The sequence below is a fragment of the Orcinus orca genome, chromosome 11, assembly GCF_937001465.1.
Source record: "Orcinus orca chromosome 11, mOrcOrc1.1, whole genome shotgun sequence".
Lineage (NCBI taxonomy): Eukaryota > Metazoa > Chordata > Mammalia > Artiodactyla > Delphinidae > Orcinus > Orcinus orca.
This window is the reverse complement of record NC_064569.1, coordinates 33,485,026-33,512,028: the sequence shown is the minus strand read 5'-3', so window position 1 is coordinate 33,512,028 and position 27,003 is coordinate 33,485,026. Positions and strand designations below refer to the sequence as shown.

At 36.9% G+C, this 27,003-nt stretch overlaps 1 protein-coding gene across 13 annotated transcripts in view; it reads right to left on the bottom strand.

The window, feature by feature from the left end:
• Window positions 1–27,003, bottom strand: part of PPHLN1 (periphilin 1) — a 142,011-nt gene that overhangs the window by 62,231 nt on the left and 52,777 nt on the right. For 11 of the 13 annotated variants that reach the window (XM_004274441.3, XM_033436549.2, XM_033436543.2 and 8 more), the window contains 4 exons: window positions 21,019–21,230; window positions 12,097–12,153; window positions 9,519–9,598; window positions 765–884 (listed from right to left, as the gene is read on the bottom strand). In XM_004274441.3, the coding sequence (XP_004274489.1) occupies window positions 765–884; window positions 9,519–9,598; window positions 12,097–12,153; window positions 21,019–21,230 (469 nt within the window). The remainder of the gene's footprint in view (window positions 1–764; window positions 885–9,518; window positions 9,599–12,096; window positions 12,154–21,018; window positions 21,231–27,003) is intronic. The other 2 variants (XM_033436544.2, XM_033436545.1) reach the window with 1 other exon arrangement.

Genomic DNA, 27,003 nt, shown 5'->3' with positions numbered 1-27,003 from the left:
AGGACCTTCCTTAAAAGGCAACCAAAAATATATTGTAAAGTGAGAAATCTCCTCCGAATATACATAATTTGTCATCGTACAGAGATTTTTATATTCTCTGCCAGGTCAAAATAATTCCTCTAGTAACAAATTCTAAATCTAGAAGCTTAACTTGGCCCATAAAATATCTGTATTTCCCTCTATTACAGGTTATAGAGAAATTTTTCAGTTCATTTTCAAATATTTTAATGAAAACATTCTATAAAGAGTATTCTGTGGACCCAAAAATGTTCTCATTTTTTGGTACTCAAGACTCATCAAAAAGTACAGGTAGACCAAATAATGCATAATTGCATTTCTTGGAATATTTATGAGATAATTTGCATAGAATATAACATGCAATATAAATATAGCCCAAGATCAAAGGTTTAATTAGATTTTTGTTCTGAATTCACTGATTTATGACTAGTGGCTTAGCATGATTTCTAGAAATACTTTTAAAAGCTCACAAAAGAAGGATATAAATATTGCATTTTCCTTATACTCCATATTTATACTATTCTTACACTTCTAAACTACTAGAGACATTCAGACATAGTGTAATTACTGAATTCAGAGTCATTTATATTCATTCTATTATTGTGTGTGGTAAAATTTAATAATCCATGAGGACATTTTCCCCAAATATACTTTAAAACACTAGAACAAACTAAAATTTTCATCAATAATTTAAAATCCAGGCAAAACTCTCAGATGTGAAACATAAAGAAGAAATTTTGCCTTACCTCATACTCAGAAATTTCAGGTAAGTTACTTTCATCTGCCTTCTCTAGCTTTTCAGCAGCCCACTTGCTTGCAGCCTCAGCAAGTTCCTTTTCCGTTAGCCGACTGGGTTTATCTAACACCTAATAAAAACAAAAGAATGGTTCTGTTACAGTTCTCAAGGGCTTTTAAATTTCAAATACATCAAGAAGTATACCCCACTTACACATGAAATCATTTAAGCCTTCAAATTTATAAAGAGAACAAGTACATTCTTCGCTTTTTCAAAAATATTCAACACAGAATTTCGTTAAGTTGCAATTTTGGGGGGACATATAGACTAAATCTGACTCCTACTTTCATTTATATAAAGCTTTAGAAATTCATCTAAGGAACGAAACGAAAAACACTGACAGCTAATATACTAAATATTATTTAGAATATACAAGACATTATACTGATTTCAACTTTGTATCTTTAATTATATTCAATGAAATAACCAATGCCAAAATTTCATCAAGGTAAATTTCTAATTAATGAAACAGAAAAGTCCAGATATGCTATTTTATACTTTGTAATAGTTTATATAAATCCTACTCTTTACACGAAATGTATACACTTAAATTTCATTTTTTGATACTATCACTACTTCCCTTCTCCAACCACATACAATACTAAACAAAGTATAGGATTTGGAGTTACAGACAAAGCTGGGTTTGAATAGCGGTTTCATCACTAGTGAGGGTAGATGATTTTATATACATAACTTATGACACTGTGAGCCTTCATTTTCTCATTTACAAAACAGGGATTAATAATATTATATTCACTCTTAAAGTAGTTGTGAGAATCAAGGGAAGTAACAGACCTGAAAGCATCCAGCATAACGCTTGGTACTTTAATTTTGTCTCCATCTCTTACTTCTATAAAGTCACATCATTGATTCTAAATATACCTCCTCTGGATGACAGTGTCAGTAAAAATCCCCATGTTATGGTATACTATCATTTATAAAGCACTTACACATGCAAACCAAAAAAAGGTATTTTAATTAAATGGAATTCCATGAAGGTGGCTAGACTTTATCACCCCCAACTTATAAACCAAAAAACTGAATGTCAAAAGGTTAGTGATTTGTACACAGTTACCAATAAATGCTGAGCTGGAAGTTAAAACTAGGTCTTCTAGATGAGTAAGGCCCTTGACCACCTTCAATTCAATTTACCAAAAAACTGGTTTGCCATCCATAGTATTTACTAGAAGATAATCACAGTGTATCTACATGGAGTATTTCCATGGCCACTGAGTAAGTCTCAATATCTTATTCCAAAGTCCTACCCATACATAAGGTTAAAAAGATATAAGCAATACCTTTACTATTACTTAGTAATAAGGTTAAAAAGTTTTTTTAAAAATAAGAAACACAAACAAAAATATTTTTTTAAATGTACACCTCACTTTTCTTTGGTACCTGTTTTGAAGAGAAAGAGCAAAAACAAAACAAAACATTGTAAATTATCTCTAGTAAAGAAGGAAGCAAAATCTTTTATAACTGAATCCTTCTATTCAACCATCATTAACTCTGTACACTTAAAAAACTCTCATTTGAAACTGACTTCTAACAGCAGAAAATAAACTCTGAAAAACTATTCCTACATGACAGTAACCATAATGTTTCAAAGAAAAAGTCCTCCACCATATCAGGAAATCTAGGTAATAAAGCTAGCATGTAACCCTGGGAAGAGGACACAGGAAGCTATACTTCCCCAATATATAAAATGATTATAGATCTAAAATTCTGAAATTTTAATTCCATTCTAAGACAAAAATGCAAACATCTAAAATAAAATGTCAGATGAAAATATCTAAAATCCATTAGGGTTGGATTTGATGGTTAAAATATATTTTCATCACGTACCACAAAGTCCTATGCTATAACATATTCACACCACATTATAGTTCAAGGGAAATAAATATTTCAAATATCATAATTTAAATATTCATAGTGACTTAGATGGGTATTATTTACTCTTCATTCATTTCTAGCTGGGGAAAAAAAACAAAAACAAAACCAAGCCAGTGTTTCAGATGGGTAAAGCACCCTTGATATGATAAGAAAGAACCAAAAAATCCAATCAATCTTTCCTATTCAAAATCCAGCATTCTAGCATCGTCAGACTTCTGGGAAAGCTCCAAAAACACAAGTTGTCACAAAGACACCTTTTCTTTTTTCCATTTGAGGCAGAGAAGCAGCTGCCCACTGAACACCAGCACAGACCACCAACTGATATCTTTTCTTACAGAAAAGCCAAACATACCAAAGACAGAAAACAAAAAGAAGTGAAGAAAGACGAGAATAGAAGTAACAACAGTTATGGAAAGAGAAACAGTGTGAGGTTGGTGAAGAGAACCTCAGAAACACCCCAAAGTTTTAAGTTTTGAGGATTAGAACGATGCACCTTTTCAACACGTTTTCAGATGCTGAGAAGGAAGGACTGAGAAGAATGATGCAGTGAAAACTGGCTATGTCCTTGAGAAAATTATTTAACATCTAAGCCTTTTCCATAAAATGGAGATATATACCCACTTTTTTAAAATTGCAAAATAATCACAACCTTAGCATTAGCTAACACCTGCATCATGTCACATAATTACCATTTCTTTTTTGTGGTGAGAACATCAAAGATCTCTTAGCAAATTTCAATTATACAGGAGAGTATTATTAACTATAATAACTATGCTATATATTAGATACCCAGAACTCATTCATATTATAGCTTCAAGTTCATAATCTTTGACCAACATCTCCCCTTTTCTCCTGTCCCCCAGACTCTGGTAACAACCCTTCTTTCTGTGAATTTGACTTTTTTAGATTCCACATGTCATCAGGATCATAGAATACTTGTCTTTCTCTGTCTGGCTTATTTCACTTAGCATAATGCCCTCAAGGTCCATCCATTTTGTCACAAATGGTAAGATGTTCACCTTTTTCATGGTCGAATAATATTCCATCATGTATGTATACAATATTTTCTTTATCCATTCATTGAGGGCAGGTTAGGTTGTTTCCACATCTTGGCTACAGTGAATAATGCTGCAATGAACACAGAAATGCAGGGGAGTTCCCTGGTGGCCTAGTGGTTAGGATTCAAGGTTTTCACTGCCATGGGCCAGGTTCAATTCCCCCTGCCAAAAAAAATGCAGATATCTCCTTGAAATACTGTTTTCATTTCCTTTGATTTCTTTAGTGATCCATTGGTTGTTTAGTAGCATACTGTTTTGCCTCCAATGTGTTTGTGTTTTTTGCAGGTTTTTCCCTTGTAGTTGATTTCTACTCTCATAGCCTTGTGGTCAGAAAAGATGTCTGATACGATTTCAATTTTCTTAAATTTACCAAGGCTTGTTTTGTGGCCTAGCAAGTCATCTATCCTGGAGAAAGTTCCACGTGCACTTGAAAAGAATATGCATTCTGCTGCTTTCCGGATAGAATGCTCTCTATAAATTAATTAAGTCCATTTAGTCTAATGTGTTATTTAAGGCCTATGTCTCCTTATTGATTTTCTGTCTAGAGGATCTGTCCACTGATGTAATAAGTGGGGTGTTAAACTCCCCTCCTATTATTGTGTTACTATTGATTTCTCCTTTTATGTCTGTTAATATTTGCCTTATACATTGAGGTGCTCCAATGTTGGGTGCATATATATTTACAACTGTTATATCTTCTTCTTGGATTGACCCTTTGATCATTATGTAGTGTCCTTCTTTGTCTCTTGTGACAGTCTTTATTTAAAGTCTATTTTGTCTGATATAAGTACTGTTATACTTATATAGCTTTCTTTTGATTTCCATTTGTATGGAATATCTTTCTTCATGCCCTTCCTTTCAGTCTGTATGTATCTCTAGATCTGAAGTGAGTCTTTTGTAGACACCATATATATGAGTCTTGTTATTGTATCCATGAAGCCACTCTATGTCTTTGGTTGGAGCATTTAGTCTGTTTACACTTAAGGGAATTAGCAATATGTATGTTCTTATTGCCATTTTGGTAGACCTTTTCCCCCCCTTTCTTCATTTTTTCTCATCTCTTGTGATGACTAATCTTAGTATTATGTTTGGATTCCTTTTTCTTTTTTGTGTGTATATATATTATAGATTTTTGGTTTGTGGTTACCATGAGGTTTCTGTATAACTGTATATTAAGTTGCTGATCTCTTAATTTCAAATGCATTTTTAAAACCCTGCATTTGTACCCTCCTCCCCTCACGATTACTGTCTTTATCTTATTTTACATCTAATTGTTTTGTGTATCCCTTCACTGCTTATTGTGGATACAGATGGTTTTACTACTTTTGTCTTTTAACCTCCTTACTAGCTTTGTGTGTAGATGATTTCCTACCTTTATAGTACGTTTGCCTTTACTGGTAAGCTTTTTCATTTCATAATTTTCTTGTATTCTTGTTGTGGCCTTTTCTTTTTCACCTAGAGAAGTTCCTTTACCATTTGTTGTAAAGCTGGTTTGGTGGTGCTGAATTCTTTTAGCTTTTGCTTGTCTGTAAACCTTTTGATTTTAAATCAAACCTGACTGAGAGCCTTGCTGGGTAAAGTATTCTTGGTCACAGGTTTTTCCCTTTCATCACTTTAAATATACCGTGCCACTACCCTCTGGCCTGCAGAGTTTCTGCTGAAAAATCAGCTGATAGTTTTATGGGAGTTCCCTTGTATGTTATTTGTTGCATTCCCCTTGCTGCTTTTAATACTCACTTTATCTTTAATTTGTGTCATTTTGATTACTATGTGTCTCAGCACGTTCCTCTTTGGGTTAATCCGGAACAGGGCTCTCTGCGCTTCCTGGACTTGGGTAACTGTTTCCTTTTCCAGATTAAGGACGTTTTCAGCTATTATGTCTTCAAATACATTCTCTTCCCTTTTCTCTCTCTCTTCTCCTTCCGAGACCCCTATGATGTGAATATTAGTGTGCTTCATGTTGTCCCAGAGGTCTCTTAAACTGTCCTAATTTCTTCATTCTTTTTTTTCTATTCAGTGGCAGTGATTTCCACTACTCTCTCTTCCAGCTCACTGATCTGTTCTTCTGTATCATTTAGTCTACTATTGATTCATTCTAGCATATTTTTTATTTCAGTTATTGTATTCTTCACCTCTGCTGTTCTTTATATTTCCTCTTTGTTAAAAACTTCTCACTCTGTGCATCCATTCTCCTCCCAAGTTCTTTGATCATCTTTATGATCATTACTCTGAACTCTTACATGTAGACTGCCTATCTTCACGTAGTTCTTCTTCTGGGGTTATAGCTTGTTCCTTTCTAGAACATAGTCCTCTGCTGCCTCATTTTGTCTAAGCTGCTCTTTGTATTTTTATGTATGTGGTAGGTAGGTTATGTTTCTCCACATTGGAGAAGTAGCCTTCTGTAGGAGATCCGTTGTGTCCTAGCAGTATACTCCCCCCGCCCCTCATCACCTAAGCTATATGCTCTAGGCGTTCCCCCTAAAAGGGCTGTGTGGGTCCTCCTGTCATGGTGGGCTAACTACGTGGGTAGTCTGGTAGGCTTGGTTGGCCCCTAGTCCAGTTGGCTGCCCCCTAGTCCAGTTGGTTGCCAGGCCCTGCCTTGTGAAGATGCTGCTGGCTACTGTTTAGTGGGGCCTGGTCACAAGGTGGCTGGTTGCAGAACCCTCGGGGGCCCCAGAGCTAGTGCTGGCTCACTGGTGGGCAGAGTCAGGGTCTCAAAAACTCTAGAGCTGTTGCCCACACTGGCAGGTGAAGCCAGATCCGGGGTTAGTGCCGGACTACTGGCAAGCAGAACTGCTTCCTGGAGTCTGGCTGCAGGGCCAGGGATCCCAGAGCTCATTTCAGATTACTGGAGTAGGGGAGAGGCAAGTTCCTGAAACAGTTGGGTATGGGGTCTGGGGTGTCCCGAAGGTTGTGTTGGCCCGCTAGTGGTCAGGGCTACGGCACAGCTGGTCCCAGGGTAGGGTCTGGCTTGCTTCTGCTGGTGGGTGAGGCTGGTCTAGAGGCTAGTGTAGGCTTCCTGGCAGGAAGGGCTGGTGCCTGTCCTCTGGTGGTTAGAGCTGGGTCTTGGCCCTTTGGTGGGTAGGGCTGTGTCCAGGGGTGTGTCTAGAGGTCAGGAAGTCTTTAGGCAGGCTGTCTGTTGATGGATGGGGTTGTGTCCCCGCCCAGTTAGTTGTTTGACCTGAGGCAGCCCAGCACTGATCCCTACACGTTGCTGAGTGGGGCCAGGTCTTGGTGCTAATGAGCCAAGATGACAGCAGCCAGCAACAGTGTTCATGTGTTTGAGCGTTCCCTAATATGTCTGCCATCAGTGTCCATGTCTCCAGGGTGAGCCGCAGCTGCTCCCTGCCTCTCCAGAAGACTCTCCAAGACCAGTAGGTGGGTCTTGTCCAGGCTCCTATCAAATTACTGCTTTTGCCCTGGGTCCCACTGCACGTGGGATTTTGTGTGTGCCCTTTAAGAGTGAAGTCTCTATTTCCCCCACTCTGTGGGGCTCCTGCAATTAAGCCCTGCTGGCCTTCAAAGCCAAACGCTCTGGGGGCTTGTATTCCTGGTGCCAGAACCCCAGGCTGGGGAGCCTGACATGGGGCTCTGAACTCTCACTCCTGTGGAAGAACTTCTGCAATATAATTATCCTCTAATTTGTGGGCTGCCCACCTGGGGGGTATGGGATATGATTATACTGTGAGTCCATCCCTCCTACCTGTCTCGTTGTGTTTCCTTCTTTATGTCTTTAGTTGTATATCTTTTCTGGTAGGTCCCACTCTTTTTCACTGATGGTTGCTCTGCAGGAAACTGATTTTGGTGTGCTCCTGAGAGGAGATGAGCTCAGGGTCTTTCTACCTTGCCATCTTGGCTGCTCTCCTTACGAGAGCAGTATGAGCAGTGGTCATACGTGCATACTGAAGCATCATGGCAGATGGACACCAAACTCCCAGTGTTGACACGTGGGCTGAGTTTTGTGGCCAATAGGAGGCAGTTCATGATAAAAGATGCTTAGGCAAGGTTAAGTGAAGGGGTGCAGAGCTTCCTTGCACTCTCAGAGCTGCCATGTGTTCACCCTGTTTTCAATTCCTTTGCATACATAACTAGAAGTGGCTTGCTGGATGATAGGATAGTTCTAATTTTTTTTTTGGGGGGGGGGAATCCCCATACTGTTCTCCAATTTACATTCCCACCAAGAGCACACTAGGGTTCCCTTTTCTCCATATCCTCTCCAACATTTGTTATTTGTACACTTTTTGATGACAGTCATCCTGGGTGTGTGAGGTGATATCTCATTGTGGTTTTGATTCACATTTCTCTAATAATCAGCAATGTTGAGCATTTTTTCATATGCCTGCTAGCCATCTGTATGTCTTCTTTGGAAAAATGCCTATTCAGGTCTTCTGCCTCTTCTTTGATATTGAGTTGTATGAACTATTTATATATTTTGGATATTAATCCCTTGTTGGTCATATCATTTGAAAATATCTTCTCCCATTTTGTAGGTTGTCTTTTTATTTTATCAATGGTTTCCTTTGTTTTGCAAAAGCTTTTAAGTTTAATTAGCTCCCATTTGTTTATTTTTGCTTTTATTTCTTTTTAGGGTTTTCTACATACAAAATCATGTTATCCACAAATAGTGACAGTTTTACTTCTTCCTTTCCAGTTTGGGTGCTTTTTATTTCTTTTTCTTGCCTAATTGCTCTGGCTAGTACTTCCAATACTATGTTGAATAAAACTGGTGAGAGTGGGCATCCTTGCTTGTTCCTGATCCTAGAGGAAATGCTTTCAGCTCTTTGCCATTGAGAATGATGTTGGCTGTTGGCTTGACATATATAGCCTTTATTTTGTTGAGGCATGTTCCCTCTATGTCCCCTTTGTTGAGTTTTTATCATAAATGGATGTTAAATTTTCTCATCATCTACTGAGATGATCATATGATTTTTATCCTTTACTTTATTAATGTGGTGTATCACACTAATTGATCTGCAGATACTGAACCATGTGTGCTAGCATGCCTGGAATAAATCCCACTCGATCATGGTATACGATCCATTTAATGTGCTTATGAATTTGGTTTGCTAACATTTGGATGAGGATTTTTGCATCTATCTTCATCAGAGATACTGGCCTGTAGTTTTCTTTTCTTGTAATGTCCTTGTCTGGTTTTGGTGTCAGGATAATTCTAGGTTCATAAAACAAGTTTGGAAGTGTTCAATCCTCTTCTATTTTTTGGAAGTTTGAGAAGTACAGGTATTCTTAAACGTTTGGGAGAATTCATCAGTGAAATAATTTGAGAAAATTATTTAACTTCTGAGCCTGTTATATAAAATGGAAATATACACTTACCTACATCATAGAATTTTTATATGAATTAATAACAGAAGAAAATATATAATATAGTACATAGAATCAAGTCATTATACAATAAATGTTAGGTCTCTGCCTATTACCCCACTTCCAAAATAAAAGCACAGTCTCTCAAATATGCCTCATCTGGATATTCATTCCCACTCGGCTATGGTCAAGATGAGAAGGGGATCAGTAAATACTAATTTTAGCATAACCTGTGGAAATAATTCTATGAGAAAACTGCTCATTTACTCTGGAGGCAACTTTTAAGTTATGCTTACTTGAAACTCAAGCTTTCAATGCAGCAAATTACCCCCGTTAGGTGTGACAGTAAAGAATAAAAGCACCTGTACTATACAATCCATCTCATTTACTTTGTGTTTCCTCTTTGAATTGATTTTAGAAGTACAACAAACCTTTGATGAAGGAACTGCTGAAGAACTTGAGGGTGAAGTGTCTCTTGATGTTTTCAAAGACTGAACAGGTCTTTCTTTACCTATATAAGAAAATATAAAATGCAATTTTCTAGCTTATTTGTTTTCAACTAGAGTGTTTTTGTAAATGAATAAGGGGTGGAAGTCATACACTTATTTTAATAGTGAAATCTTTATTACATTATTAAATTAATTCTGTTAATATCTAAATCCTCCTATCTGTCTTTGAGGCTGGGCACCATCAAAAATTTCAAATAACCTAGAACCAAAGGACAGTATATATGGCAATCTAGGCCATATCAATGCCAGTTAGCAAACATGGAACCACAGAGAAGACCTCAGGAAAGGCAAAAAACATTTTAAAATCATAAATGCTTCCTCCTCCAAGTTCCGAAAAGTTAACTTTTAATACATCACACTAAAAATCCAATGGAGGTTATTATATAGATGCTACCAAAGAGAATTAGCTAATTATTAGCTAATTAAGCTATAGCTCAAAGAGAAGGGTATGTAGGAAACTTAGCAGGTATTCATGAAATGTTTTAAAAAAATTAAAACTAGAAAACTATAATAGAGCACTAATCCGGTACCTGATATGAATGAGTACCCAAATATTTGTTAAATGGTGAAAAATAAATCTGTATGAGATAAAGTCACTAAACTTTATCTTTGGTCACTTCAGACACTCACATAGTGCTCTATGTATACTATTATTTTTATGGAAATATAAGCCAGAAAATAAATTTAAATATTATTTTAGCCAGTTCAACGAAAACAACAACAAAAATGGGTTTAGTTAAATATAATCTTAAAAATAACAGTGAGCTGTTGCTAACAGAAAAACGTTTCATTAAATTATCTATATGTCAACTGTAACAGATAGCCTCTGCTTTCAAGTGCTAGGAAAACTTTAATTTCAGAGAAGAGGAAAAAGCAGCACCAAGTTTGGAGTGACACAGAAACTGGTCAAGACTGGATAGTGGGTTAAGGCCAGGAAAGCAGTCAAGAGCAAAAGCGGAGAAAAAAAGACCTTGAAACTGAGGCAAAGCCAGTTTCAGTCAAAAAGCCTCTTAAGCTCTTCCTGCTATGGTCAAGACAGCAAAGTAAGGGCCTGGAGGTCAAGGGCTTCCAACCACCTGGGGACGTAGTGAATAAATCTCTTTCCAATGTCCTGCAGAGCCGGAAAGGCTTTCTCAAGATGCCCCCCACAGCTCCCCGCACCCACAACACGTGGCAATGTGTGAAGATATTTCTGATTTTCACAGTGGGTGAGTGCCACTGGCACATGGTTAAGTAGAGGTTAGGGATGCTGCTAAACATGCTACAAATGCACAGGACAGCCCTCCACAACAAAGAATTATCCGGCCTCAAATGTCAGTAGTGCTGAGGTTGAAAACTCCTGCTCTAGGCACAGTATTCCAACTGTGAAGCTCCAATAGTCTTAAAAAAGACCTAACTCTAGAATCTTTTAACTTGTGGTACCATTAAGAGACTTTCGCACTAAGCAAGTTTAAAAGTTCTTACAGACCTTAAAAATCAAAAGCAAAATGATACAACCATCACTACATCCCCAAATGGCTAAGAACATGGCTTATTTAGTCATTCCCTACTGTATTTCCATTGCACATGGCAAATTCCATACCATAATGTGACAGTGTCAGTCTATCCCACTGCACCAAAAGCCCCTAGAGGAACAAGTATCATAGCTCATTTTTTCCCAAATACCCAAGGCCTACCAAGCTGAGTCCTTTAAGAAAAGAGTAGGTACTCACAAACTTGTGAAAAGATGAATTATTTTTCTACCCTTAGGATTCAGTGACCTCCCCAGTCTATTCTGATTAAGTATTTCCTTGAGAGATGAAGAACTGGACCAATCAGCACAGCACACTATGTTAATTAAAGACATAATTATAGGCTCAATTCTGGCACACAGCAGCTAAACACAGCAAAAAACTTTCACAAGCAGCTGTTAATCTCTTATTTAGCACCTCCTTTACAAACAAAGCATCAGCTCTACAGGTATGCCAAGTATGGTGTCCAAGTGTAGTCTTAGGATCTTTCATGATTTTAGCTGCATAAGGCTAATTTAAGCAGATTTCAACCAATCTCAGTGTGCAGAAGCAAAGGAACATTGAAGGAGAGGGCAGTGGTTTATCAAATATCAACATATATTCATATATACCGGTGGCATGAAGGGCAGGGACAGGCAAGAAGCAAAGGATAAAGAAAAAGGATGATACAGATGGCAGCAGAAAGAGCACAAAAATGGTAAATAGAAATATCCTGATCCTACTGATGTTGGGTCCTTTCGGCCAGTGACTTGTCTACTCTACAGATCTCAACCTCCTATGAGGTGGCAGTTGCTGACTGGGAGTGGCTAGCCCAGACAACAAACCCACATGTCTCCCCAAATCCTACTACCTGAGTCTGCTATTGTTCAACTCTGGTTCCAACAGCAGACTAATGGAGCAGTTATACACTTTTCCCATTTCTATAACCTCTACAAATTATAGCCCCCCACCCTTCACGATCCCAAATCACAATCTAGCTCAAAACTCACCTCTTTCTGGCTTTCCTTCATTCTGCCGTTTGTAGGACGCACCAGCACGCACGGACTCTAGGGAAAGGTGGGCAGGGAGGAATTAACACCAGCACCTCTGTGCCCAGGAGGAACAGGAGAAGAACCCAGAAGTAGGAGTAATGAGAATAGGAACTTCTGAGCATTTGCCGGTGACCCTAACCACCTTCCTACCCTGCTTTCAAGTTGGGCTGCCTGAGCAAACACCAATAAAGAGAAATAAATAACAGAATAGGAGAAAAACTCTGTTTAAGATTGGGTCCAACAACAATGATGTATGAAGATGAGGCTAACCAAGGACAGCATGAGCAGAAAGAAATGAGAAAAGGATCCTATGATAAGACACCAAAAGTTAAAGACGGGGATCGCACGTCTTACTTATCACTATAAGCATCTAATCTAATCTCCTCCATAAAGTCAATATTCAAAGGATTAAAGAATGACACCAAAAAAATCAAGAGTGAAAAATGAATCACCACTAGAAATCAAAAAGGACACCTGGGAAAGTTTTCATGGTATATCGTATCAGTTCCCTGAGCATAGGACGGCTACCTGCAAGTAATCATTCTGACTTGTTCTCAACAGGTAGCCTGTTACTAAATCTTGCTAATTCTTTTCATGCAAACTCTCTCATATATGGATTTTCCTTATAAACAAATCCACAGCTACTTGATCTCCTAATTATCCCATACTTAGAATCTTGTAAATATTTTGTTAGTTTCCTTACCTGCAAACTCTTAATGATGCAGATGGAATCGGCTTTCTAAATAGCCTAAATAAACTAGAAGGGGCTCTCAGCTATATTTCCAATACGTTTTCTTATCATTTATTTCAAATTATTCTATTATAGATCCCAAATTGCCAATTTTATCCTTTTTTCTGAGAAAATAATACATTTTCTGAATCACTTTGGCACTGTCAGCACCTTGCACTAAAAAAAAAATTCAAGAAATATCACACAAGTATTGCCATCCTACTTCTGCAAGAATGTTGAAGAAGCAGTATCCTTATCTAATTGTTCACTGATGTCATCAGAAAGTTTTGTTCCTCCTGAGCAGCTGGTGTGTTTTTATCTAAGTTTCACTATGAACACTATCTATTGCTCATTTCCTCTTTGTTTTAGGCACATCCTTAGCTCACTTATAGTAATTGCTGAAATCCTTATCATAGGCATCTATTTCATAAACTACTAACTTTATTCTTTTATTTTCACACCCTTATTTCCCTTTTTTATAAACTTCTTCACCCGTTTACTTAATCCTGTTTTAATAAGTGTTTATTTTTGTTAACCTGCCTCAAATTCTTTGTAGATGAAGAGGTCAGGACAATGATATTTTTTTATAGGAGTGTCTGGGGCTTGGGCTTGGCTCACACTAGCTGTTGAGAATGAACTGTCTGTATGTCTTCCAAACTCTTAAGTTCAGTGACTCCACACTGGTAGCCTGAAATCAGCCATGGTAAAAGTATTCACTCCACAAATATTGGCAAATGTCACAATCAGGTGTTTTTCCCCTGAAGAGTCAGTTTACTAACACACAACTGGTGCTGTGTTGATTGATTTTGATTCCAAATTTCAGAACCACTGTAGGAATGACTGCATTTAACTACAGATTCCCATCCATGTTACCTTCAACAGACCTGGGCTATTTAATAATATCCTAACAGACAGTAAAACCAGCTGAATCCAGCTCAGATTGCAAAATCATAAACAAATAAGTGGTTGTTTTAGCCCACGAAATTTTAGAGTATTTTTTTTAACATAAGAGGTAATAGAAACAACCCATTGTGCTTAAACTCTTCATCCCAGAGTTTCCAATGATCTGCTTATATTAAAACTGAAGGTCTTTCTTCTTGTGCTCTACTACTGCAGCTTAATGATTCATACACAAGTTCTTCTTAATATTTTAGCATTTGCTTTTCATGCCTTTGTACGTTTCTGTTTGTCATCCTACATCTTCCTACCTTTCTCTTTCTTCTTTGTTGGTTATTGTTCCTTAAATATGAATGTTCCTCCTATCCTCAATCCTTTTTGTTTTGTTATTCTTCCGTGGCTCCAACCAATACTATGAAGACAAATGTCTCTCAAATCCACTTCTTTCACTCACACTTCTATATTTCTAACTGACAGAATGCTACTCCTTGGCCACTTAGCCATTACTTCAAATTCATCTCACATGTGATCTTAGTAAGTAGAAACTAACTCCTACTTGAGAGCAGGGCAAGAGGCTCAACACATTCCTGCCTTTGCTGTGACTTGCTAAAGAAAATGAGTTCTAAAGTAGAATGAAGGAAAGAAACCAGGAAAGAAAAATTCTAAAGTTGGCAATATGGAAATCAAAATCCAAGTCAATGTACTGGTGAGTGAAAGAATAAATGGTGAGGAAGACAATGAACAAGAATTTCAAATACTGGTTCCATAGACTAGGTATAAAGTGCTTCCCACGCAGGCGAAATGAAAGCCAGAGAAGCAGCTTCATGTTACAATAAACATTTAAAAGTTCTCTAAGAATTTAACAATATTTGCTGTCTCTTTGCATATAATAGCTGTAAGTCTGAAACGATCTTTCAGAAATATACTTTCTTGCTGATGTGTTCTCCTGATGAAAGCAGCGATGAACTTAACCAGACTCACCCAATCCTATCAAGTATTATTAATTACTGATAACCCATATAGGAGCAAAATACACTGCTAGGAAAAAAAAATAAAACCATCCCTAGAGGGACTTCCCTGGAGGTCCAGTGGTTAAGATTTCACCTTCCAATGCAGGGGGTGCAGGTTTGATCCCTGGTTGGGGAGCTAAGTTCCCACATGCCCCGTGGCCAAAAAACATAAAACAGAAGCAATATTGTAACAAATTCAGTAAAGACTTTAAAAAATGGTCCACATCAAAAACAAAAAATCTTAAAAAAAAAAAGAAAACCATCACTGGAGATAATAAAATTAGGGGCTACATCTTGCAAACTATTAAATTCTTGGTACAGTGCCTGATGTATAAGAGAAAACCAGACACTTCTGAACGTCTTATCAATAAATAAATAAACTTAACAGCGCAGGTAGTAGATTCATCTCTCCTTTATAGCTGAAGCATTAAAGGGGAAATTAAGATATGAACAAATGAAGATGGGGTGGCTATAAGGATGCTGAGGAAATGATTCATTTTTCTGGATCATGGATGAAGACATGCAAATTTGGGGCTCTTGGTTAGGAAGAACATGATTTCTCAGAGATCTACTGGTTCATTCAAGAAGGTATGAAACAGGGAATTCTCTGGAGGTCCAGTGGTTAGGACTCCGCACTTCTGTTGCAGAAGGCACAGGTTCATCCCTGGTCAGAGCACTAAGATCCCGCATGCTATGCGGTGCAGCCAAGAAAAAAAAAAAGAAGGTATGAGACAGAAAAATGGAGGGGACACAAGAAAAATGATCCTTGTGGTAAAGACACCAAAAAAACAACCAGACACAGGGGTAGAAAAAGCTCTCTCTGTACCACCTCTGCTTCCCACAAATAACAAACTTTTGGAGGTAAGAGATCCAACAAGTTGAAATAAAGGCATATTAACTATGAATACATGGAAGTGCATTTCTGAAGAGAACTTTCCTTTAATACATCAGTTACAACCACATGGGCTCACTTTTTAAAATATAAGTAAAATATTACATCATCTGTACATATTATGAACATGTGCAACAGGGATGCTATAAATGCCTACACATATGAAAATGCCATTAATTGATTACTGTTTCAGAACCTCCATCACTCAGGTGCCAGAAAAGCTATAGCTGTACTCCTGGGATTCACCCAGAAAACTCACAGCCAAAGCTCTTTGTGATATAATAAATAGATTCTCACACAAAAGAATACATTGTAGAATCTAATTCAATAGCACATTTACAGCCTGGATCAGTTAACAGTCCAAGATTAAATTCCTCATGAAACAGCTCATCCCAATAATCCTTCTTCACTTTCATCCTTCCACCAACTTCTGCCCACTCGTCAGATATCACCTAAAATGCCTATTCCCATGTAATGATTTGTATCCTTCTCTAAAGCATAAACTCAGAGGGCAAAGACTAGGTCTGTCTTGCTTGGCAAACCATTTATATGAAATATATTTTTGTTGAATGATTTTATGAGTACTGAACTTAAATACAATGACTTTCAAACCAAGAAACACTATAATATTTAGCTGCTAAGAAAACAGGTTCTTACTGCGTAATAAACATAATCTCATGGTAAAGTCTTATTTCCATATTCCCATTATCACTTACACCTGCACAGAAAAGCCTTCTTTCTAAAGGCAGAATTAAACCTCTAAATTTTATTGGAATTTCAGCTATGATCCAAAAATTCATGTGGACTTCCAAATTCATTGACAGCCAACAGGTATTAAGACATGTGCCTTTTCCCATTATACTTAAGTTCAATAATAGAGTCTATCTTCCAAATACACTCTTCTCAAAATAGTATTTTTAATTCTTGTACATTTTCAGTTATTGTAGAAGATATGCTTTCGAAAAGGATTAAACACTGATGAATAAGTCTTTCTTAAAAATATCTTTCATTCTTAATAGTGGCTGCTGCTATTGAGAAAGTAAGGGGAGGCTGGGCCCAAAGTCAGAGCTATAGAAAATCAGATACAGACCAACAAAAACAATAAACTGACAAATCTTCCATAGTAATGACATTTTTAAAATGTCATATACCTAATTTATATATGAGCATCACTGGTAAATTTGACATTAATCTGTAGCAAATGTTTAGAATGAATTAACAAAGAGTTTGTAAATACCTAACATAATCATCCCTAGGAGCCACAACAGATTTACAAAACTAAGCAAGGCAATCTTTATGTCATTGTTTCCACAGTGGAAATGCTTTGTAATCCTCAAGTGGAAAAGAAAACAAGATGGGGAATCACAACTGGTTGAATAACAGCAAACACTGCAGATAAACACTGCAGAGGTTTCTATATTGTGCCTTATGCTACTCAACAGAATTTTTTTTTTAACACCTTTATTGGAGTATAATTGCTTTACAATGGTGTGTTAGTTTCTGCTTTATAACACAACATAATTATTAATGATTAATACAAAACACATAAAGCATACTTCATTTGTAGATAAAACAAAGCTCTTTTTATCTGCTGCTAAATACATAGGATCACTAAAGAGATTTTAAGACCTTTATGGAAGAGAATTATAAGCCAAAGTTAACTACATGAAATATATCATTCCCAGATATTTTTTTTAATGAATTAACTACAAACAAGTAATTGCAGCTGAAAAAAGTACAGGCTGCAGGGCTTTTTGTTTCATAGTAATATATGTGAAAATGGCCTAGGTTTCAGTTGCCTGCAGTTTCAGTAAGGGCCAGTAATACAATATGGTTGACAAAATAAAAGTTCACTTCTGGCATCATGACTTAAAAGGAATAGAAAGAAAATTAGGAAAGCAAAAGGTCTGAAAACCATGTCAAATGAAAGGAACAGCTGAAGGAACTAAATATATTTAAACCTGGAAAAAAAAAATCGAAAAGATTATGATGGTACTTTTCAAATACACAAACCGTTCCAACAAAAAAAGAAATATCTTTATGGCTCTAGGATAAATAACTAGTATTAAGTAGACATTACAGGAAAAGATTTTAACTGTTTTTAAAAATGAGCTATACAAAAATGGAAAGACTGTACTGTGATACAGTAAACATCACAGGAAGTACTTTAACAAAAAGCCTCCCATATCCATATGGGAGACTAAATATAGTGATCATTATTAATGCTATTATCCTAAACAGAAGGTAAATAGCAAAAGTATAAGATAGGAAAACAGTGAGATTCATTTGAGAGAAGGTAGGGAAAAAGGAAATAAATATCTAAGAGATAGTTGACAAATGGGGAGATGTTTCATTAGATTAATTAGAATAAAATAAAATTCAAGTAAAAATACACAAGGTATACATAACAAAACAATTTAAACTATAACAGTATCTTAATAATGTGTTAATAAACAGATTAAGAAGGACAACCTACACTGTTAGCATGTAAATATGAACAACAATAAGGAATGAAAAATAGTACTGTAGTCACTGTTATGAACAGGTTAGTCCACTTAAGTTATAGGCAGAAAATTCTTAAACGTGGAACACAAGGTGTAAACAGTTTGATTTAGGAAGCTAATTAGTCTATGTCAGTACAAAGTTCCATAGGATTTAACCCAAAAGGCTATGCAGAAAAAATTTAATTAAATAACATGTGTGTGCGTGTGTGTAAGCACAAAATGGGAACTAAGCAGCTGAGATGAAAAAGTAATAGTCATTCTGTGGCTTATAATTAAGCACAGATATATTAAATGCACAGAACAATTGTGAAGAATTAGTCCTAAAATAATTACCATGGACAAACTACTAGTGATTATTAAAATAAATAAAATTATTCTGAAAAGTATGAACAAGAAGCAAAAAATTAAAAGTTAAAAAAGAATTAACAAAATGAGGGCATAAGGAATAAGAAAATTATTTTTTACCTGTTACAGAAACATTTAAAATCTTTGTCAAAATTTCAATTTACATTGGAAAATGAAATTAACCCATCATTGTTAGTTAGCCCAGTTTAAGTGACTGATAATTGAAGGATGATATTTCTCAGTCCTTTTTTGAAGAAAAGTAAGGTGCCATCAACATTTCTGAGATTTAGATTTAAAGCAAAAACCATTATCACAAATATGTAAAATAACAATTACTTTTTCCTTTTATTGTTTAAAGCAAGACTTTTACTGTTAACTTTTTGGAAGATTATCTCATGTAACTATTCTAAAAACTATGTAGTGAAAGGAGTACAGAAAAACATTTCAACAGTTCAGCCCAAACAGCTAAGGAATCAACCAAAGTAACCCATAAAGAGAGTTTTCCCAGAACAAACTTTTTTTTCTTGATTAAAGAACTTTACTTTCAAAGCTAAATGACTTAAGAAAATAAACATGAAGGCATTAACAAAGTCATACGCTCTATTTCATTCAATTCACACCAGATTTTAGTCTCCCAACTTTCTCTGTTATCTTTCCATCACTGCAAGATATTAAAGGTATTAGACCTCAGAGGATGGGGAAAGCATATCGCAGACACTAAGACAGGAGCATCACCGTGTGACTCTACATTTCATCTTGAGATTTTAGAGTTTTGGCCACTGACTACCAGGCCAAAGGCAGATAGAAGATGCCTCCCTAGGAATCTGTTTTAGAGGAGAAATGTAAAAAATAAGGCTAATTCAACAGTAACTTAAATAACTTAATAGCTTCACTATAAGCTGTAAAGAAGGATCTCAAGCTTCCGTTTTACTCATGTTTTGTTAAAAAGGCTTCAAAATCAGTTTCCAAAGACACTTTCTTCCTCTTAACCAAATTATTAATAGATTTGGATTTAAGTCACACACATCTAAAAAAATATGGTCTTAGAAGGTATATCTAGCTAATTTGGGATATTTAGGTCTGTGCATGTGAGCATAAATTAGACTTAGAGGCTATTTATCCACTTGAAGGGTGAGGGGAGAAAAAGGAAGTAAAGCATAGGAGAAAATACCAAACTTTTAACACTGAACTCCACAGTAAAACTTTCAGTTACCTGGAACTATTCCAAGAATATTTTAAGCAGTCAGGCATGTGTAAGTGACTGTGTTTGTTTTAAATCCTTCAAATGGCATTCTTACACATATATCCAAAAATATGTTTTTTGGAAACCCCACTCTACCTAGCTCTGGAAACAGTAGACAAGTGATAAATGCTTGTTAAATACAGGAATCCAGCAACAGCTACAATGGAGACAATCTAATGATCTGAAGTGATCTTCCATCACTCTGAACATGCAGGAGGCAAAGACTGTTGAACTAAAAACCTTATTATTTGAAAAAAACAGTTAAAAGGAAGGAAGTTAAAAAGGAAAGAAAATTATTGGCTTATAATTCCTTCTACCTAGAAGATACTTCTCCACCTGTAGAAGTCTGAACTAAAAGATAAGCCCAAATGTCATTTCCTCCATGGCGTGTTCTTCCATCCCAGAGTGAGTCTCTTACCCTGACCGGCTAATGTCATGTTAACTCATTTATGACATAATGAGCCTTATATCAAAGTTATACTTTACATGTTATATTTACATAATGATAAAATTGTTATCAGTTGGGGAAAAATACACATATATATTCTAGTTCCTTGGTGACAGGGACATCGTTTTAACACAGTGCCCTGGATACAGAAGGCATGAGGAAGTGTTTTGTGAATGAGCTCAACTGCAGGTAGTAGAGTCTAGAATGACAACACAGGAAAGCATTACCTAGAAAAGTTGCTTCATTTATTTATTCCAACACATACTGAACAACTGGGCCAGGACGACACGCACTGAATGCCATGCATGGCCAGGCACTCCAAACTTAAAAAAAAAAAAAAAAAAAAAATTGGAGGTTGGGAAAGAATGAACCTAAGGTAGGTTTTAGCTCTAAATTCTATAAGGCTATACCTTATATTTAGGGGGATCCACTAATATTTTTCATGAAAAATATAAATAGATTTCCCCTAGTGATAGAAGAGTAAAGAGGCTGGATCAGCTCAGGAATTAGCAGAAAATACAGGAGGTGTGTGACTTTCCAACATGATTACAACCTCTTCCACGCTGAAGAACTAGAAGTGAAATGTCATATAGACTGCAATTTGAAATGGTTTAAAAATGTGTGTGTGTGCGTGTGTGTATGACATTCATTATACTATTCTTTCAACTTTTCTGTAAGTTTGAAATTTTTCAAATAAAGAGTTAAAAATAATATCTTATAACACATATAAGGCAATCTGACTCAATACATTCTTATCAGTGGAGGTTGCAAAAAAAAAAAAAAAAAAAGGAGAACTCTTAAAAATACATACTTCTATGTTGAGACTGATGGAAAGGGTAAGTTTTGCTTTTTTCTGGGGAGTAACTTCTACTGCTGACACTGGAGCCAGATCTGCTGTGTGGAGAATCCTTTCGGCCTGCAGGTGATTCTCTGAAAAAAGAAGTGTCTCTTTTATGAGGAGACCGGTCTCTCACATAATGGGAAGAGTAGAAACTTTTTCTTCTAAAGCCATCTCTCATGCCCCTTTGAAGAAAAAATAAAATAAGTTAATTATATCCTATACTTTATATATACAAGCACAAATGGCAAAAGCTCTGGTTACAAACCATTGTTTGTGTTGTAATTTATGTCCCCTTTTTCTACCACCACCTAACTTCTGAAATCAGTCAACAAAATGAAACTTTATCAGTGAATTATGTCATTTTTTCAGTTTGGGGTAGAACCAGGTGGTTAAGTGCAAAAGTTACTTTATTTTAAGCAAGCACAAAAATTTTTTAATGTGAAAAAGTCATATAGTCTCTACTTCTGCTTGCTACCAACAACATACCACACAGCTACCATACTCTCAAAGACACCTAGAGAATGCCAAAGATTTCCCCAATGAGACAGTTCATGGTCTACTATCCTCTTCTAAGTACCACTGGTTTTCAACTAGTGTGATTCCCCACTGCCCCCCGTGATAATTTGGCAACATCTACAGACACTTTTGTTGTTACAACTGGAGAGGAGGGAATGCCCCTAGTGGTTAGGGGCAGGATGCTCCTAAAATGCTACAATGCCCAGGACAACACCCACACATATACACAGTAAAAACCTATGCAACCCAAAGTGTTAACAATGCCAAGGTTGAGAAACCCTGGTATATACCTATAAAATCCTTGCTCTCTGAATTTACAACAGATTGTTGCCAATCTCTAAATACCAACTTTTTATATCATCTTTACTTTTATAAATTAAATTTCCTTATTAAGCAATATCATCAACTCAAAGCAGAAAGCCCAAATAATAAAGACTTATAAAGCAAAACTATCTTTATAACAGTAAAGCAAATTAAAATTATTAAATACAACTATGAAGACACAAGCCTCGGACTTCCCTGGTGGCGCAGTGGTTAAGAATCCACCTACCAATGCAGGGGACACAGGTTCAAGCCCTGGTCCGGGAAGATCCCACATGCCACGGAGCAACTAAGCCCGTGAGCCACAACTACTGAGCCTGCGCTCTAGGGCCCGTGAGCCGCAACTACTGAGCCCACGTGCCACAACTACTGAAGCCCATGTGCCTAGAGCCTGTGCTCCACAACGAGAGAAGCCACCGCAATGAGAAGCCCACTCACCGCAACGAAAAGCAGCCCCCGCTCACCACAACTAGAGAAAGCCCGCGCAGCAATGAAGACTCAATGCAGCCAAAAATAAACAGATAAATTAATTTTTTAAAAAAAGACACAAGCCTCTATTTAAAAGAACACTTGGAGTCAAACAGGTTTTAATTGAAGATTTAGCAAATGTACCTCCATATTAAAATTAGAGACCATTATCTTCAGACAGAAGAATGGTAAAAAGATGAGCCAATTGTATGAAATTTCAACTGCTCAGAAAATAATTTCAGCATATTGACTGGTAGTCCACAATATATAAGTAGGTTGTTGTCATTAACTGATTAATACCCAAACTATATCCTCTTTCCAGATATAATTTTCTCTGTGCAAAATTAGAAAACAGTTAAAACTCATTTATGATAAACTCAGACAAAATACTAATACTGAAATAATGCATTAAAGAAATTCCAATATATTCAAGTTCAATCACTAAAGCTATAGGAATCATATGAATATCACTGAGAGCTGAAGTAAGTAGCTATATATGTATTACACAGATTTTAGGAACTGTACCAGGCACTGGGGACCCAATGGTGAACCACATGCATGCAGTCCCTGCCGTTACGGAACTCTCAGGCTAGTGGGAGAGGCTGATATTAAACATACAGATAAAACATGTAGCCAATGGTGTGTGCAGGGAGACTAGGAGTCTACTTAGTCCAAGCAAGAGACAGTGGTGACTTAGATAAGGCGGGAGCAGGGGAAGGGTCACAAATTCAACATGCACAAGAGTGCAGTTTTGTAGACTCAACGAGACAAGGTAAATGTTTGTCTAATGAGTGTGAGAGATGGTGGATGACAAGATGATACCCAGAATTCTGGCCACGATGGATTACTGAAATAAGAAAAATAGATCTGAGAAATAGGGACAGGGTGGGAGATCCACATTTAGACTTGACAGTGCTATATTTGAGATGCTCATGTAATATCTTGGTAGGCAACAACAGATACTGGTGATAATATCAGAAGAGATTTTTGGCTATAACTATAAATTTGTCTGTAAACAGGAAGTATTTAAAAGCCTTGGGTATAGATGAAAACAAAGGATAAAAAGTGCAGAAGGCCCAGAATCTAGGGTTATAAAACTGCCACACTGAGAAGGAAATGGGCTGAGAATAGAGTGGCCACAGAAACATGAGGCACAGGTGAGTAAGTTATCAGGGAAGGCAATGAAAGAGTGCTCCAAGAAGGAGAATAAAGGTTTCATACAGCGAAAGTAAATGAGCTCTTCCTGATAACTTACTCAGGAAATGGAGAAGAACAGGCCCACATTCAGAGGAAAGACTGCCTATTTTCTCTGGAGGGAATGGAAAGATGAAATGCTGAACTACAGTTTCCTAATCCTGACACCAGATGGCAGTAAAATCACAACAGCACAGTTCAGAGCTATCAGAGTGGCTTGGGGTGGCTAGATACACATGGGGGAAGTGCATGTCAGATTTCAACATCTCAGAGCAGAGCAACGTCTCTCCTCTCCTTCACATCAACATCTCCTACTGACCATCAGATTAAACAAAAACATCACCACAGGCATCATCTACCATAAGTATATGGTACTACTTTGATAAAGTGGTAATATTAGCCAAGTCATTTATTCATGTGTGTATGTATACATATTTTTTCATATCTATATATCTATGTCCCAATATATGAAAGGCACTATGAGGAATTACTCTGGCTCTGAAGAAGCTTAATATCTAATTGGGGGGATGGGGAGTAAATGTTCCAAAAGGCTGGTACTGTAATTTAGAAGAGACATATATACATATTAATAGATGAAAAACTGACCAAGGAGTCTTTAAGCAAAGGTGAAATTTAGATCAATACTGTCTAAGAGAAATATAATCAAGGCACACATGATGTAGTCATATTTCAAAAGTAAAGAGAAACAGGTGAAATTAATTTTAGCAATATTTTACTTAACCCAATACATCTAAAATATTAGCAACATGTAATCAATATTAAAAAATTTAGTGAGATAGTTTATATTCTCCCTTTCATCTTACAGCTTGAAAATCCAGTATGTATTTTACACTTACACAATATCTCAGTCTGAACTGGCCACATTTTAAGTGCTCAACAGGCACATTCAGCTAGTGGCTCCCATATGAACAGCACAGATTTAGATGGTGGGAAAGGCATTCCAAGCTTCAAGAAAAAGTAGAGAAGGATTAAAGGATATTATGCAAACAAGAAGAGAAGTAGTCAAAACAGTGAAAACTTAAAAACGTAGTAACTAAAAAACAAAGGAAGAAATTTTTGAAAAGGGAAAATGTAGTTAATATCAAATACTGCAGAGGCTGGAACAGATCTTCATATTTAAAACCTAAGAGTCACATGACCAGTGAGTGGGCTGTCCAGTAAAACTTTGGAAACCAAATCAGACTATAAGAAATTATGACCTATCTACTAACGGAGTTAAACTGTTACTTTTCTTCTAAAAAAAAAGTTTGGCAGAGGGAAGAAGGAAGAGAATTGGGACAATACTCTGAGGAAAGGGGCTTACTTGGTCATATTTGGAAGTTGGGGGGAAAAGGCTAATTTCCTATAGATGGAGAAACTGATAAACCAAGACACAAAAATGGTAACTGAAAAAGGAGCCAAAAATCACCAGGAAAAAATGGGACAAAGGAACTAAGTAGAAGAGAATAGCACTGAAGGCAACAAGAGAAGAACACAAAAAGGATAAAGAGGAAAATTTTCATTTCAAGAAGAAAAAATATGAGAAATCTCTCTTCAGAAGTCCTTTACCTCAGTAACATAATTCTAGAAGTCATTAATAGAAGGTAAAGAAAGTAAGGACACGAACAGATGCTTAAGGCAGAGTGGAAAGTATCTGTCCTTTGGGGGAATGTATTCATTTGAGCAGTGTTCCTCAAAATGCAGGTCCCCAGACCTTCATCAGCATTACCTTGGGAAGGTGACAGAAATTCAAATTCAGGGCATCAAACCACACCTACTGAATCAGAATCTCTGGGAGTGAGACCAAGGATTCCAGGCTTTAACAAGGCTCTCCAGGTGATTCTGATGCACAGGAAACTTTGAGAAGGACTGAACTAGACAAACTAACGTCTAAGAGCTGTGTACATATAAATATGGTATCTTTAAGTCAAAAACAGAAACTCAGGGCTAATGATAGAGGCAGAACATTTTCCAGGGATGATGATTGTAGGGTTTGACCATGCCAGTGGAGAGCTAAAGAGTTGAAAACACAAGAAAGAACTGGTGTTAATTAAAAGCATCATCAAATCAGGACAGGGAGGGATGGAGGAGAAGACTATATGCCAGAAACTATAATAATCCAGGAACAAGAAATGGGGTCCTGGAAATTCATCAAAGAGTACAAAGATGAGGACAGGTGGTACAAATGGAGAAGTTCAGAGACGACACCGGAACTGTGGCTTGGAGGAGGTAATAAGGAGCAAGAAGTATGCCCAGAACTCATCTCAAGAATCAAGGAATTAGGAGGCAAGTGAGTTGGGAACTAAGTGGTTTCAACCCTTGGAAGTTAGGCTCCTGTTGCAGAAAATGGATGGAAAGAAGAAGAGAAAATATATCCACTCTACTTTGATACTAAAAGACCAAGTCTTTGCCCTCATTGGGCAATGGAGAAGACATATAAATACAACATTTCAGACTGACAGGCAGTTTAAAGAAAGGTAGATGTGAGGGAGGTTATTTTTGATGGGATGATCAGGAAGAACATCTCTGAGAAGGTAATATCTGAGCAGAGATATAACAGAGGGGATGGAACCCAACAAAGAATGAGGCAGTAGAGAGATCTGATGTACATTGACAATGATCACTCTAACTGCTCTGTGAAGGCATCATATGTTGGTGCCAAGGACACAATGATGAGTCAGAGAGCTTTCTTGGCGTTTATAGAATTATACAGCACCTACATTTCAAATATAATACTAGCCCTATGTATAGGACTTAACAGAAGCATAAGTAGTAGAGGAAGGAAAGAGACTGTTAAGGCCCTCTGTGAACTAGCCTCCTAAGTACTAAAAGCCCCTCCCAAAGTAACTACTGACTCCATGACCTTGAACAAGTTACTTAACCTCCTTATGCCTTAATTTCATCATCTACAAGGTGGGGATAATAACAGTACCTACTTACAGCTGCAAGGAGTAAATGAGATATTATATGTAAAGCACTTAGAACAGGGCCTGGTACACAGCACTCAATAGATGTTAGCTAATTCTATTGACAGTATTACCCCACTATGATTTCCATCAAATCAGTATAAAGGCTTATTCAAGAAATTAGCTAAGCGTGCCAATACAACCGCTTGATAGCTTTGTCATTCAGAAAAACTATGAAATCTTACATGTTTGTTAAGAGTTTAAAACCTACTCAAAATAATAAAACCTCCAGAACAAGACTTCCACTTGACTTCCCAAGCAATTTGCTTTACAGAAGATGAACTGTGGATAATTCAATGTAAAGAATGGCAGTTATGGAGTTCTGTACACAGATGAAACACATATAAAGTGAAAAGTAGGCAGAATGGCCATTCGCTAGACTAGGGGTCAACAAACATTTGCTTAAAGGTCCAACTACAAATATTTTAGGTTTTGTGGGCTATATGGTCTCCATCACAACTCCTCAACACTCCACTCTAACACAACAGCA